At 33.3% G+C, this 16114-nt stretch overlaps 1 protein-coding gene across 1 annotated transcript; it reads left to right on the top strand.

The window, feature by feature from the left end:
- Positions 1–14463: 14463 nt before the first annotated feature.
- LOC133196419 (G-protein coupled receptor dmsr-1-like) lies at positions 14464–15420 on the top strand. Its single transcript, XM_061332312.1, has one exon. It carries the CDS (start codon positions 14464–14466, stop codon positions 15418–15420), a length of 957 nt encoding a protein of 318 aa, XP_061188296.1.
- Positions 15421–16114: the final 694 nt, after the last annotated feature.

Genomic DNA, 16114 nt, shown 5'->3' with positions numbered 1-16114 from the left:
AACACGCTTTTATTATATTTCCGTGTGAAATGCTGTAGCAACATGCAAGCCATGATATTATACAGTAAATTTGAGAAAATATCAACTTAAAATCTGTGTCCAGGTCCCTTTAAGAACATCATTGACATTTTTATTAATTCATCCTGGATTATGTAGTGAAATAAGTATTAGTATTACGGATTTCATCTCTCTGAAATTTCTGATGATCAAAAGTTATTGTGTTCAAATCCAATAAAAAAATCAAATTTTTGTGAAAGTTCTTTTTATATATAGTACTTCCCAATTCTTTTCAGTCAAGACTACTACATTTCATTACGCAACAAATAATGAGGAAAATTTCAGCTTCGAAAGCAAATCATTATTGCACTAGCTCAAGCTAAATGTGAATTTAAAACTTAATGACGTTGGTCCATTTAGATACCCTTTTTACTATAAATCCTGATCCAGGCAGTCTTCGGTAAGCAAATCAAACGTATATTAAGTAAACTAAGCAGTTTGAAATGAAGACAACAATCCATTATCTTCTGCAAGCAGAGAAGCTTGTATTCATACGTTAATAATTATTTGCGGAAGCACGTATTAATAAAGCTCTTAGTCAAAATGACCATTGAAAACTAATTTTGATCAAGCAAACGCAGATGAAATGTATGAAAATTCATAGAAAAAAAGCCTTTGTAATATTAACTTAAAATATTCTTAATTATTTCGAACAAGCGAAAATACCACCAAATCTAACAATTTCTTGTTAAAAGGAATTATTTTTACTGCATCTGTCTCATTTCAAAAAGGTTGAAAGGGTTAATATCCGACTTCCAATCCAATTCTAATTAGAAAATATCAGTGTGTGCTGTAGATAGATGTAGACGAAATCTACAAGTGTTTTTGGACGGGAACCCTCAAAATCCGCCCCCGATATGATATATTCCAGCCCGGAGAATTTTTTTTATTTGTTTGTTTGTAATGAAAAATAATTTTTAAAAAATAATAAATCAAATAATCCTTTCATTTAAAAAAAAAATAGATGATACATATTATATAATAAGTCCCCTACCAGTGAAACCGGAAGGGACTTTAAGTTTCCTCTCCGACTGTCTGTACCACTCAGTTTCCGATTTTTTTTTTTTTTTTTTTTTTTTTTTTTTTTTTTTTTTTTTTTTTTTACTGGGCGCTTGCAGGTATTGGGATGATTTCTATTCTGATGAGTAAGAGAATAAGTTGGCATTTCATTAAAAAGATTTTTGACGAAATTGCTTCCAAAGCCGGTCTTGTAGAGTAGAATTTCCCTCTAAAATCCTCCCAGAAAACCGGCTCCATAGTAGGATTCACTATTTCCATTAAAAAATTAATTTGGCTTTCATATAAATTTTTAGCTAAAATATTGTCGATATAATTTAAGCATTGATAAAAGAGGGGATTGCTCTGAGAAAGAAAGAAGGGGAAATTTGGCTCTAGTGTGAGACTTCACCTGGGGGGAAATCCTACTATAGAGTACAGTTTTGGGAGGGAAACCCGTCTTTGGAGGAAAGGAACTCAATATTTCCTGTGCAATACTTACGGGTTGCTTATTTTTCGGCGCTGTATTCACTTATAATTGTAATTATAAGTAAATTATAAGTACAAATTCGTCCACAAATGATACAAGATTATATAAATATTCTAAAAATGGATGGTAAAACATCCAGAAATGCGACATGATATCATTAGTGGAATTTGTATCATTAGTTGTGATTACAATGTGTTACTTTCTTGGGAACGGAAATAAAATCGTGAAAAGTTTGATTTCTTACTTTATGGTTACCTGATTAAACATAACCTCCTTATTAATGACAAGACATAACATTCAGAGGTGGAATAGAGGAGGTCATTTATTTAGTAAAATAAATGACGAATAATCAAACAAGTCATATATATATGTAAACATAAATAAGTTTTTTTTTCCATAAAGGCTTTCTGGTTGTCGAATTCGTAGAAAGATAAAATAGAACTGAAAATAATACATGCCGTAAATGATTTTTTTAAGTTCAACGTTCATTTCTAGAAATCAAAAATGCGTCATACTAAAGAAAATGGTTGTCTTATTTGGAAAAAGCAGCAGAGAGAGCTGCTAATTCCCTCGTCTCAAAGCTATGAAGTTACAAGAGCCATAGACTCAAAAATAATAATTTGCAGAAAGATACAATAAAACTGATATTACAACGCTCCGTAAACGCTCTTAAGTTCTAATCATTTCTAGAATTCCAAAAAGTTCTATAATTAAAAAAAATAGTTGTTTAGTTTAAAAAAAAAAAAAGCAGTAGATAAAACTTCATCTTAAAGATATGAAGTTTCGTGGCCTCGGAGGTGACCAAGTGGTAACAATAAGAATGAGGCACAATATGGGGATTTATGAATATCTTATGTAAAATGTCTGTGCATGTCTATGCAATAAACAGGAAACAAAAAAATATTTATATTATCATGAAATTGCACGGAATCATTCAAAAGGATATATTGTACAAATCATTAATCATATTTTCACTACATGTTCACTACATATAAAATGTAAATCGGAGAAAATAGTCAACGTTATTGGAATAAATCCTTAAAACATATAATTTTGCATTGAATTATAGAACGTATTATAAAAAAACAAGCATTATGAGTATTGCATTAGCAATACTAGTCCCCTACCGGCAAGTGTAATCTGGTTCCCATTAAAAATTAAAAATGCTGTAATTCCGTCAAAAAATCATTTAAGCGGAACATAATGCAAACTTGATCTGTAACTCAGCAAGATACATTCACATACCAAAAAATCAGCTCAATATCTGCAAGCGTTTAGGAAAAAGGTGCGGAAAACCCTTAAAAATTAAAAAGGCCGTAATTCCCTCAAAAATCAATGAAACGGAACGAAATTCAAACTTGATCTGTAACTCATAAATATACACTTACTTACCAAAAATCAGCTCATTATCTACAAGAATTTCGAAAAAAAAAAAAAATTGCGGAAAACCAAGTGGGACAGACTGACAGACAGACAGACAGACAGAGGGACAGCTGGACAGACAGACGGACGGACAGACTTAGAGGAAACCTATAGTCCCCTCCGGCTTCACCGGTAGGGGACTAACAAACATTCTTAGAGTATTGCATTAGCAATACTAGTCCCGTACTGGCAAGTGTAATCTGGTTCCAGTTAAGAAATAAAAATGCCTTAATTCCGTCAAAAATCAATGAAGCGAGACGAAATGCAAACCTGATCTATAACTAATCAAGGTAAAGTCACATACCAAAGATCAGCTCAATATCTGAAAGCGTTTAGAAGAAAATTGCGGAAAACCCGTAAAAATTGAAAAGGCCGTAATTCCGTCAAAAATCAATGAAGCGGAACGAAAACTTGATCTGTAACTCATCAAGATACACTCACATACCAAAAATCAGCTCAATATCTGCAAGCGTTTAGGAAAAAAGTGCGGAAAACCAAGTGGGACAGACTGACAGACAGAGGGACAGCTAGACAGACAGACAGCTTGACAGACAGACGGACGGACTGATTCAGAGGAAACCTATAGTCCCCTCCGGTTTCACCGGTAGGTGACTAAAAACAAAGCAGAGTAGACTCATGAATGGAGATCATAAATTAGATTGAGGAAAGTCGGAGACTATGGTATAAATGGCATGTACAATGTAGTTTCCTTTCTTGCCAATATCGATAAACACAGCAGGAAGTTTTCGAAAATATTTTTCCTCTTTTCCAGAATATTTGCTCTTTTCTAAAACGGTTTTCGGTACTGCTATTTCTCCAGAAATGGTTTGTAGTATTTTTATCCGAAAATTTCGTTTTTAAGCGTAAAGAACCAAAGAAGATGATAAAGGTACGCTACAATACTCACGTTCTCTTGAAATATCAAAGATACTGACAGATCAAAGCATTGTGTTGACAAATACAAACAAAATATTTATTCTTCTGTATTGCAAGTATTGAAAAGGCATTAATACGTGAAAACAAAACCCCTCCCAATTTTAATACTTTCTTTATCATAACACGCATTCTGAGAGTATTGCATTAGCAATACTAGTCCCCTACCGGGAAGTGTAATCTGGTTCCCATCAAAAATTTAAAATGTTGTAATTTCGTCAAAAAAATCATTGAAGCGGAACGTAGCATAAACTTAATTTGTAACTCATCAAGATACACTTACATACCCAAAAAATCAGCTCAATATCTGCAAGCGTTTAGACAAAAAGTGCGGAAAACCCTTGAAAATTAAAAGGGCCGTAATTCCCTCAAAAATCAATGAAGCGGAACGAAATTCAAACTTGATCTGTAACTTATCAATATACACTACATACCAAAAATCAGCTCAATATCTGTAAGCGTTTAGAAAAAAAGTGCGGAAAACCAAGTGGGACAGACTGACAGACAGACAGAGGGACAGACAGACGGACGGACAGACTCAGTGGAAACCTATAGAAACCGGAGGGACTAACAATATTCTTAATGTCAAATGCACAATTCGAATCACATAGACATTTGATAAGTACATCAGGAAAATGAAGTAAGCAATTGAATGTAGCAAGTCAGTCACATCAACTATGCTACACTTTAATGTGATGTAAACTCGGCAAATTATCATGACGTTCGTTGACAAGGCACACCTTAAAATTTAAACATTTTAAAGAAAATGATTGCAAAAACGTCTGTTTCAATAATTCACATGCAACATTTTTCCCCAAAAATACAAGTAGTTATGAGGGCAACAACAACCCATTTCCCCACCGCGTTGAGGAAGAGAGGGGGGTCAATCTGTTCTCTGAAACAGAACAGTTACTTAGTACATGTACCTCAATTAAAAGCCTGTCCCACATGAGCGCTTCCACCTCACTTTTTACGATTGCAAATAATTTTTTTAATTGCCTTGAAAAAAAAACAAACATAAAACATTAAAGTTTTTAAATCATTTTCAACCATCTTCCTCAGAAGAATATGTACAACTTGAAACAAAAAAAATGACATAATTTTTCAAACTCTACTATAATTTATAATGTTAATTTCAGTTATTGCATTATTTGCTGTCTAACTCTATTGTGGTAGCCTTTCCGCAATTCCGTTCGCACACTCTCAATGCTGAGAGTGCACGAATACATGTAGAAATGTGGGAAAGCTACAAAAATAGTCTGGCGCATGAGTGGGATATCGTTAATTCTGAAGATTATCCGAGTGTGTTTGCCTAAATTTGTTTCAAACATGTGTTATGTCATTATGTTATTGACGACATGCAATGGAAATCACGAATGAATCTCTCCGAAGTGGTGGGTATTTTCGTAATGTTAATCTCTGTCAACTTTTAATTTGCTGCCATATCAATTTACTAGATCGATTCAAAGCAGAAAATTTGGAGATTGGGTGGGTGGGTGGAAATGATTTACAGATCGAACCTAGATTAATCAAAATGCCAGCGAAGAGAATGGGAAAGAACAAGTGAAAGATGAAAAACGCAAAAACAAAAACGTGAACAGAGAACCAGAAGGCCATGATCTATCAATTCATGAGGAGACCTGACAGAAATCGAAGCCTTCACATTAGTCATTTCCATAATCACCAAACTTCGAGTAATGCCTAAAAATTTCAAACAACTCTCTCTATTCATAGGAATATCGCAAAGCTGACTTTTAACTTTCAAGAATTCATGGGTAATCGTTGTGAAGTTTGATTTTGATTTGTAAGTTGTAATGGATGTTACTGTTGTTACATTATGCAAGAAAGAACGTACATGTAATACACGTACGATTCTGCACGATGAATGAAATATGCACATTGTCAATTCAATCTTCATAACAAAGCTCATTTATAGAGACCAAAGAGCGAGTGTCAAGTTTTTGTACCAATTATTCTAATTGCATACACACATTGATTTTATCTACAATAGTCTAAAATCAAAGGACTGTAGATGTTTCAAGAATTTCCAATAATTAGGTACACTAGTTCTTGAATATCATCAAGATTAAAGAAACATGCTTACTTAAATCTGTGGTTGTATTGCAAAATTTTAATGGTTTAAAATTGCATCTATGACGTACATGTAAATCAGAGATTAATGATGTATAAAAGGACATATATGTACTGTAAAATCACTTATTTTCGTTTGAGTCAAATTTTCGTGGTTTGAGAAAAAAATATATCTTCGTGGGGTTTGATCTCATGGTTGAAGAGGTGTTGCTTTGTTTTGACTATAATTCGAACGATTCGAGGAGCACATGAATTCATGGGTCTCTTCATAACACAAAAAGAACGAGAAATAGTGACTACACAGTAATCTGAAACATCGTCTAGCAGGCAGCTTTTTTGAATTACTATCTTATTTTATATCTTTATTAAAAACGTCTGGTAGAAATGTCTTAGTCTTTCAAAATCTTTATAATGTTTAAAAAAGAGCAAGTGGTTATTCGAAATACATTTAAGAATAACTTTGTCGTTAGTCTTGTAAATTAATAGTTCCTTCAATATCTGAAACGACATTTCAATACATGAAATTCCTGATACTTCATGAACATGAAGAGGTAAAAAAAATGCAATCAAATTATGGGACATATTAATTGTTAGTTTTGCTGATGAAGCCTATATTCAAAACGTGTTGCAACGCCACGGAATACTACGAAAGCCTATTAGGATCAAACTGAGGGGAAAATTGAAAAGCGGTATAGAGTGAAAATGTATTATAAAGCGTAAAAAGGCGTAATAACGCAATTTCACAATTTTGGAAGAAGCACCCTTGTTTATCATAACCATACACTTAGTTTATCTGCTATAATACCCTGGAGCAGAGAAGATGATTTTCAAATAATTAAAGCATTTTCACTAAATAATCAAAAGAATTATTATTATTATTATAGAATAGAATAGAAGCCTAACACCAGAACCCCTGATCCTTGGGCCATAAAATTAAATATTTTGGAAAGCCAAGATGATTGGTATTAATTCAAAAAATGTAATGTCTAGAAGAATTGGTTGTCCTGCCCAACATTTTGGCCACTTGAGATGGGCCACCTTTCCTTGAAATAGAAGCTACATCCTAATGAATCAGCCAACGCGAACTGTCGTTGGAAAGCTGAAGAGTTTCTTGAGGACTCCATTTAGTATCTGGGAAATAAATAACCCCTTGAAGTTAGCTAGAAATTCTAGCCACATCTGCTTGTCTAGTTTCATAGCTTTAGTAATGCCGACATGATGAGACGGTTTGTAATTGTCTAGCATAGCATTATATTGAAACGCCTGTTAAATGCTCAGCTACCCGGAATGACCTTCCCAAAGAAATTCAGAAATTGGCCAGATAAGATAATATTCCAGATTAGGCAACATTTTTACATGTTTATAAACAATTGAATTTATAGAAAGGGACTAAGTTTACATCCTATTATGCAAGATTTTGGAATACACAACATCCGGATTTAAGATTCACTGTACATGCTAAATAAAAAAAGGGTCAAAAGATAGGATTTTTATTTTATTTTATTTCTATATAAAGTTGAAATACAAATTTTTTGACCACTCATGAAGCTCACTTTTTCTTGGTGTAAATTTTCCCATCTACCAAACTATACTTACCTACTATACTTTGAAGGACTTTCTACGTAGTTAGCTCCCCTAAAAAAGTCCTAGTTGCTCATAGTTCCCTGGGTATACTGGTATTAGCCTAAATGCACTTACTTATAATGTCTGTTTTCGCCAAGAGGGCCCCCTTCCAAACTTGCTTATGGTATTTACAACCTTGTCAATAGATGTGTAACTGTTGTGTCCCTCGAGTCTATGTACGCGTTTATACTGGATAGTGGTGGGTAGGACAAGCTTGAGATCATTCTCCAACCACCATCACTTTTGGTTACCACCTCGAGAAGTTCTTGGTCCTACATATAGTAACTTGCTCGTCTTGGTAGTATTGAAGATACTGGGAAACTACCTGAATTATGATTGGGGTGCTTCCCAAGTGCCAGGGACCAAAGGTGTTTATTAGGAAATTGAAATGGCTGACGTATCATGTGCATTCTCGTGCAGTGATCTTGTGGCTATGCAAGTGTTAGATGCATGTCATTACATTTCATGCACCTGTGAACATATGGGCATTTTATCCTGTAACATGAGCCTTTGTAATTAAAATCAAAACATTGGGGGGGGGGGGGTACTTATCCTTGACCACCCTTCCTAACCTCAGGTTCACCTTTGGCATTGTGCCCGATGTTTGCATGCACTTGTCACAAATTTTAATTCAAAATTATGTTTCAATAAATTTCTCTTTAAAAAACTGTTTAAATATGCAAAGAAATGTAAACAATATAACAATATTTTTAACAATATCTTTATAAGAACGCCTTATGTATCCAGTTTAACATCACGAAGCAATCAATGTAAATCAATTGAAAATTATACCAGCGATGAAAATATGCGCAATCGAAGTAAATATCTAGCTAAAAATGGCCAAACATGCTCTATATGAGGAGACGCTGTCAGGATCAAACACATTTTTTTTAAAAACAACACAAAATTGAAAATTTTCTTTTACTTAAGCCAACGTCTGCTAGATTAAAAAGATTTGGACCTTGGTATATATAGTCACAGTAACGTATCTAATAAAGGAAGAGTGGAGTGACAAGCCCATCAAAAATTTGAAATTAACGCACCACCCTACCCTACGGCTAATTTGTACTTTTTGGACAGATATATTATCAAGCAATTATTTTCGTCCGGTCGTAGAAAATTCTATGGTTAAAATTAAAAATGATATGAGGTTAAAGATCAATGATTGAAATCTAACCATAATAATGAACATATTAAAAAAATTTAAAGAATTTGAAAATTATCTCGGGTTTTGCAATGTATTTATATGGATAGATTTTTTACAGTGAATATATTGATTTCAACGAAAACGAAATTTAAACTATATTGTCCGTCTGTAAAGAGTTATGTATTTGTCAAAGTATTTTCATTTGAATCCAAATGTTTTGAAATTTGAAATGCTTTTTAATGTAACCAATACTAATCAACTTAGCAAAATTTGTAAATTGTTAGATATTATAATTGAGAGAGTTGGCTCTCTTGGTTGACATACTCTGTTACCCCTTCTTCAGGCATGTAATATTTTCTGTTTATTATACTGTACATATCTTCTCTTCACTGTTTTGTCAGTTATGAGAATAAAGTTCAAGTTCAAGTAAAAGTAATTGTCTTGAGGTAAATTTAATAGGTTAATTGCTTCTTAAATGTTTTTTTTCTTTAAGTACAATCAGGCAATATTAAGGTAGTCCGATCCTCGGGTTCTGAAAAACAGCTTTTCAGTATTTGAAAATGCTCACAAAAATGTCTCTAATTTTACAGAATAACGTGAATTTACCTATGATATTTCTTCAAAGTTCATCATTATAGTTAATCGTATAACATATTGGGGAAAATATCAAATCTCAAATATATTTTCAGGAAATGCGAATAAAAACACCAGTCATGTATTTTCTAATTGAAAATTGATCAACAAATATATTTTAAGATAAAAAAAAAATGTAGGTATCTAGACATTTGGAGAAAATTGCATCTTTTTATGCTTATACAGTATTTTAGTTCTTACAATTTACTTCTGTAATACTTAGTGTAAAAAGCTTGTGCAATCATTCTAGACATCACATATCACGTCTAATTTCATACCACGCTAATAAGCATTGGTATCTAATGCTAGATTAAAGAAAATTCGATTTCTCTAAAAATATTTTTTTTTTAATGTCAACTTTTTACAGGACCGTTTCTAAGACTTCAAAGAACCTTGAATTTTATTGAGATGCATAAAATGAAAATTGTTGCACAAAAAAGATCTCAATTTCAAGCTTCATTTTGAGACTTTTTAAATAAAATAATAAATTTAAGAGTTATCCTTCCTGGCTGAGGATCGGATATCCTTAAGACAGGTAGATCTATATACAGTGCGGAAAATAAAAAAAGGACAATACCCCCCCCCCCCCCCCAATATGGAAAAGACTAAATTTTGAGTTTTGTTGCTAAGAAGTAATATTTTTATTTCACATTATAGGCCTACATCAATTATTTTGATTACATTAAACTCTAGAAATGACGTTCTGTTCCAGAAGCATATAACTCGTCTATATGACGTGATACACGTTCAAACGTCATGATTAACTTAATATTTAAAAAAAAAATTGTATAAAAGGTTCTCATATTTCGACATATATGCTCAACGCTTATACATGGCCTTTGGACGTTAAGGGATCACATCTGCTGTCACAAGAAAACAGTCAACATAGTGCTAAACTCTTTACGTTTTTTCGTCCCCCTCGTACAATTTGCAAAAATAATTATCACTGATTCTTGTACATGTTTCAGGTTATAGTACTAGTGCTAGTAATCTGATAAGAATTCAAATAGGCGTCCACTCGTAAATTCTGCCTGTTACATACTTGGTTATGAGGATTTAGGAGGAGAAAGATTTTGACTAGTTATGTAGTTGCTATCTATGAAACGGGACAAAGAAAGCATTGTTTAAAATAATGATGTAATGTATTTGCTAGAGCTGTAATTTTTCTACTTTGATCTACATCGCTTAACAAGGCTATATTTCATTTGAAATGCACAATAGTTACACTCTGTATTTTGTAATAGAGCTAAGATTTATGATAGCTGACTTTCAAAAAAATAATTTTAAATATTTTTATACGTCGCAATATACACAGAATGACCTGCATGTAGTGTGTGTCCTTTTCATTTGCATACTGGAAAAATCATTTTTAAATTTGTAAAATAAGGTTGTTGCTTATATATCCTCTGTGATTGTAACATTGCTGAAAAAGAGGTAAGAAGTATCTTGTTATGTTGTGGTTGGATAACGTAAGCATATTTCTTTATATTTGCAATTTGTAAGATGTACATGTAAGGAATCACTGTCTAGTTATTAGAGTATGCCAGGGCATCAACGATAGTTGGAAACGTGGGATAATTTGCATAACGGGTGAAGCCCGTAATTCAAAAATTATCCCACGTTTCCAACTATTGTTGATGTCCCTGGCATACTCTACTAACTAGACAGTGATTCCTTATATTTCCATTTCATAGTATATTCCTACTAACTAGACAGTGACTCCTTATATTTCCATTTCATAGTATATTCCTACTAACTAGACAGTGATTCCTTATATTTCCATTTCATTGTGAAATAAAATTGTAAATTTAGATTTTAAAAATTAGACTAATAAATTTAAATTTCACGAGGCCTCACATGTCAATTTCAACACTTCCCGCCCACTGACGTCAAACACAAAGACAGCCGCACGAGAATTACATGCATATTAGGCCTCCTTAGCGACAGACACAAAGACAGCCGCACGAGAATCACATGCATATTAGGCCCTCTTAGCTCCTGACCTTTCGCTTCGCGAATTTTTTTTTTATACATGTATATTCCGATGTAAAACTGTGATCGACTATTGTAGCTCGACCCTACCCCTGGGGTATTGATTTGGATGCTTCCATATTTATATGACTAAAATCTCCAGAGGATTTTTTTTCGAAAACATTCCTATGTAAAACTTTGATCTTATATTGTGTTCCCACCCCAGCTGTTGTTGAGAAGTTTTTTTCCAATATATTGCTATGTAAAACTGGTCCCAGAATATGATTTGAATAGCTTTGAATTTACACACTACATAAAGAACCCATTAGTTCTTAGAAAAAAAAACAGATTAAGATATTTAAATGACACCATCTCCTAATCATCCGTTCCTAGAAGCAATGCTGTCCTTCAATTGTGTGATAAAATTGGATTCCATTCTATTTTCTAGGCTTGATTAAAATTGATCTTTTATCAGACAAACAAGGAACCGACAAAGGTTGAACGAACTCGGAATTAAAAGTTCACTTGAGGTTTCAGTACAGGTGAGATTACTTTCTCCAATTACTTGAAATAAAACGTGTTAATTTGGACATTGTACGTACTCATCTTTCTGTTTTAAAGTGACAAACTGGCAAATAAAATTGAGTAAACGAGCGAAAAACACACTTCTACAGGAATGACGTAACTGAATATCTACATATCTGTTTGTGATAAGTGTGGTAAGTAGTGATTACTTACCTAACTTATAAAAAGGACTCTTATAAAATAGCTATCATTTATACTTTATACTAATCCTGAATTGATACGCACTATAAAAATGATTGTATAAAATAACTATTATTTTTACCTAACTATCCTATATTGAAAGGACTGCATGAAATAACTACCATCTTTACTTTACTTATCCTAAATTAATAGGCACTAGAAAAAGGATTGTACAAAATAATTATCTTCTATCAGCTAATTATATTATTAACATTAAAACGTCCTCAAAGAATCCACAATTGATTCAAAGAGATTTTTTAAAACTTTTATATTACGATTTTTAATATTTTTTTTCTTTTTCTTTCTTTCTTAATTTACAGGTACCCTACCCACACAATCAGAAGAAAGTTTGGGTATATTGTCATCCTATTCCGTCCATCCATCTGTCACAACTTTTTCTTCCTCAAACTCCTCTTACATTTTGGTATAGTTTTCTGCAGGTGCGCAATACAATTTTGAAAAACTTTATTTTCACCCTGGAGGTAGTAATCAACTGGGGGTTGAAAACAGTTTTTCTACAAATTTTTTTTCCTGAAACTTCTCTTACATTTGAAACAGAATCCAACTCATCTTTTGGAATATGATACGTGGTTTTCTAATGATGTGTATTATGGTCTGATATTTTCACTCTGAGCACCAGTTGGGGATCGAAAAAACCACTTACCTACAAAATCTTTTTTTTTTCAATCTCTTTTTACATTTTTAAAGCAGTAGCCTTCACCGGTATCTGGTGACATCTCTATATGAGTGAAGAATTCTCGAACGGGACGTAAAACAACATAAGATCAATCAATCAATCAATCGGGGTGGGCAATTTGCAGTAGAAAAAAGACGTTTTCTTGTGAAAACTTGGTTCCGAGACTTTTTTTTTTATTTTATGCAGTATCCCATTCATATTTTGAAATGCTGTAAACCAACTATTATTTGCTATCTCATTCCTAATTTGTCAGTGCAAGGTCCATCCGCGACTTCTAATTTTCGAGACTGAGGAATATTTTACATAAATACGCAATGACTGGTTGGAAGCGAGAATGATTCACGAGTAAAGAAAGGTTGCAAAAGTAGCGGATATTTTTCGCTCGCGAAAAAAATTGGTTTGCATAGTATGATTTGTGATGTCCTTAAGATATGCAATAAGGCTTCGGAATTTTTATTTTCTACAGTATAGCCAACGAGTCAAAAAACTTTCTTATTTTTTTAAAGAAAAATGTTTCCAGATAGTCTAATAGGTTTTACGATTCTTTAAACTGGAGATGAATTTAAATGTATGAAATACGAACTCAAGAGATCCAAAGACCACAGTCAAGTTCACCTGAGCATTTTATGCTCAATTTGATACAAGAATATTTTAAGTTGTTCAAGTTCACCAAGAGCTATACTCAAGTACAAAGGAGTAAATCACAGGAGATTTGTAAAGGAGAATACCCGCACGTAAGTGTTTTACGTGCTGGTATTACTTAAGGAATCACTGTCTTGTTAGTAGAGTATGCCAGGGCATCAACGATAGTTGGAAACGTGGGATAATTTGCATAACGGGCGAAGCCCGTAATTCAAAAATTATCCCACGTTTCCAACTATTGTTGATGTCCCTGGCATACTCTACTAACTTGACAGTGATTCCTTATATTTCCATTTCATTGTGAAATAAAATTGTAAATTTAGATTTTAAAATTGTAGACTAATAGATTTAAATTACACGAGGCCTCACATGTCAATTTCAATAGTCCCCGCCCACTGACGTCAAACACAAAGACAGCCGCACGAGAATTACATGCATATTAGGCCTCCTTAGAGTCAGACACAAAGATATCCGCACGAGAATTACATGCATATTAGGTCTTCTTAGCTCCTGACCTTTCGCTTGGCGAAATTTGCATTCCGTTAGAATGATCAAGAAATCAACTCTCCTAACTTTCAAAGAGTTATCACAGAGAAAACAAATAGAAATGGAAATATTATCATGTGGACAACATCGGGTTTTTCCTATAGATATGTCGGGGATATTCTTCACTTCTAAGCTATCGTTCAAATCACATGAAATATGTTTTAATATTGTGTTTTTCTTTATTTTTGATATTTTTTGTTTTTCATCCTCTTTATTCCGTTTTGTTTGGTTTTTGATAAGGGAATTTTGGGAAGAATTATATATATGTACATATCTTTTCATTTTTTAAAAGTAACGTAAACGTTCGAAGGGTTTCCTGCTTCGCGAAAAAAAAAAATGAGTACTGCCACTGAGATGTGATACACTTCAGTTATACCTTGTAGCCTTCATTTTTCTAAGTCAATGTTTTTGGTTTAACATTTATATATTTACATCTTTTAATTTTCCAGAATGGTAGATCCAACACTTCTGTATAGACGTTACCATGGTTACGTCAGCAGTCTGATTTGTTTAACAGGTATTGTAGGAAATGTTGTAAGCTGCATCGTGTGGATCCGTAAGAAGTCCCAAAAGCCTACTTTCTTCATCTTATCCTTTCTGGCCATTGCAGATGCGCTTTGTCTCCTGATGTTTCAAATTTATGTCGTCTGCTTCTTCATGATGATGTCCCCTAATGACGAAGAAACTTACACCAAGGCGGGAATGTACATTGTGATGATAAGTTTCCACTTGTTCATTGCTTTTCACATGCTTTCTACGTGGTTCACGATTACGATGATGATTTTCAGATACATCAAAATTGTAAAACCAACACTAGCGTCCAAAGTCTGCACCATTACACGTGCAAAAATTTCCATCGCCGTCGTTACTGTCATGGTCCTTTTGGCATCAGCAGCAAACTATCCTTTCTACGAAGTTCAGAAAATCAATCAAGGAAATGCGACAAATGCTACCATTTATTTTCTTATGCCAACGGCATTCACAAAATCTCATCCCGAATATCCCACTCTATTGTTGTGGATTTATGGTGTCGTGGTAAAAATAATCCCCATCATGACCATTGTGATTCTGTGTGGCTTAATCATTTGTCACATTCAAAACGCCAAAAGACGGGTCCAAGACATTAGTCAAAGTCTCACTTCGGCCGAAACCTACAACCAAACGAGCTTAATGCTGACCGTTATTGCATTCATTTACGTCCTCACTGAACTACCGATTGGTATCATGTCTTTTATTTCTGGTTTCCATGGAGATGACGGACATCTTTTTTACTTCCTGCTATTTTCGGGAGTTGGAGACTTGCTTGATTTATGTACCTTGGTAAATAGTACCGTTAACGTCTTCGTGTATATCTGTATGAGTGGTGAATTCAGAAGAATTTTCCTTAAGATGATAAAATGTAACTAAATCAATAAGTGCATGTAAAATCCAACGAAAAGGAAGAAAAGGAAATTATTACATTTTCAACAGTAAAATACTGTGATTTATTACATTTTCAACAGTGAAATACTGTGATTTATTTATTGAATAAAAGTGATATTCTCTCACAGTGTGAAAGGATATCAAAGTAAGTAAAAAATAATTTCTGGCCTGTCATAAGATAGAGATAGTAACTAAGCATTTTGATAGAGCTAAAACTGCAAATTTCTTCCCAAATATATTGCTGAAATCCATGCTATGTAATGTTTTCAATCACACAACTGCTAAGCTATGACGTCTCAACCTCTCAACTATGACGTCAAGCCTATGACACTGTGTTAAGAAAAGACAGAGGCAAAGGGAAAATCAAAGAAAATGTAATAAACAGAAAATTCAATGTTTTGTAGATGGATATGGAATTTATTTCACTCGTGAGACAGGATTTTTTTATATTTTCACTCGTGCTTCGCACTCGTGAAAATATCAAAAAATCCTGTCTCACGAGTGAAATAAATTCCATATTCATCTACAAAACATTGAATATCCTATGTGTATTCATTTTCCCGTTGTTTTTTTTAATTGTAAAAAGTTGTATGATGGTTACATTATTTGAACAATTTTCAAACTTTTTTTCAATTTCCAATTAATTCAATATCAAACTTCCTTTATACAATTTCAGTGA

Source organism: Saccostrea echinata, unplaced genomic scaffold, assembly GCF_033153115.1.
Source record: "Saccostrea echinata isolate AGI-Se365-2 ecotype Australia unplaced genomic scaffold, CSIRO_AGI_Sech_v1 ptg000030l, whole genome shotgun sequence".
Classification (NCBI taxonomy): domain Eukaryota; kingdom Metazoa; phylum Mollusca; class Bivalvia; order Ostreida; family Ostreidae; genus Saccostrea; species Saccostrea echinata.
The sequence above is the reverse complement of the archived record's forward strand: the minus strand, read 5'-3'. Positions and strand labels throughout refer to the sequence as shown.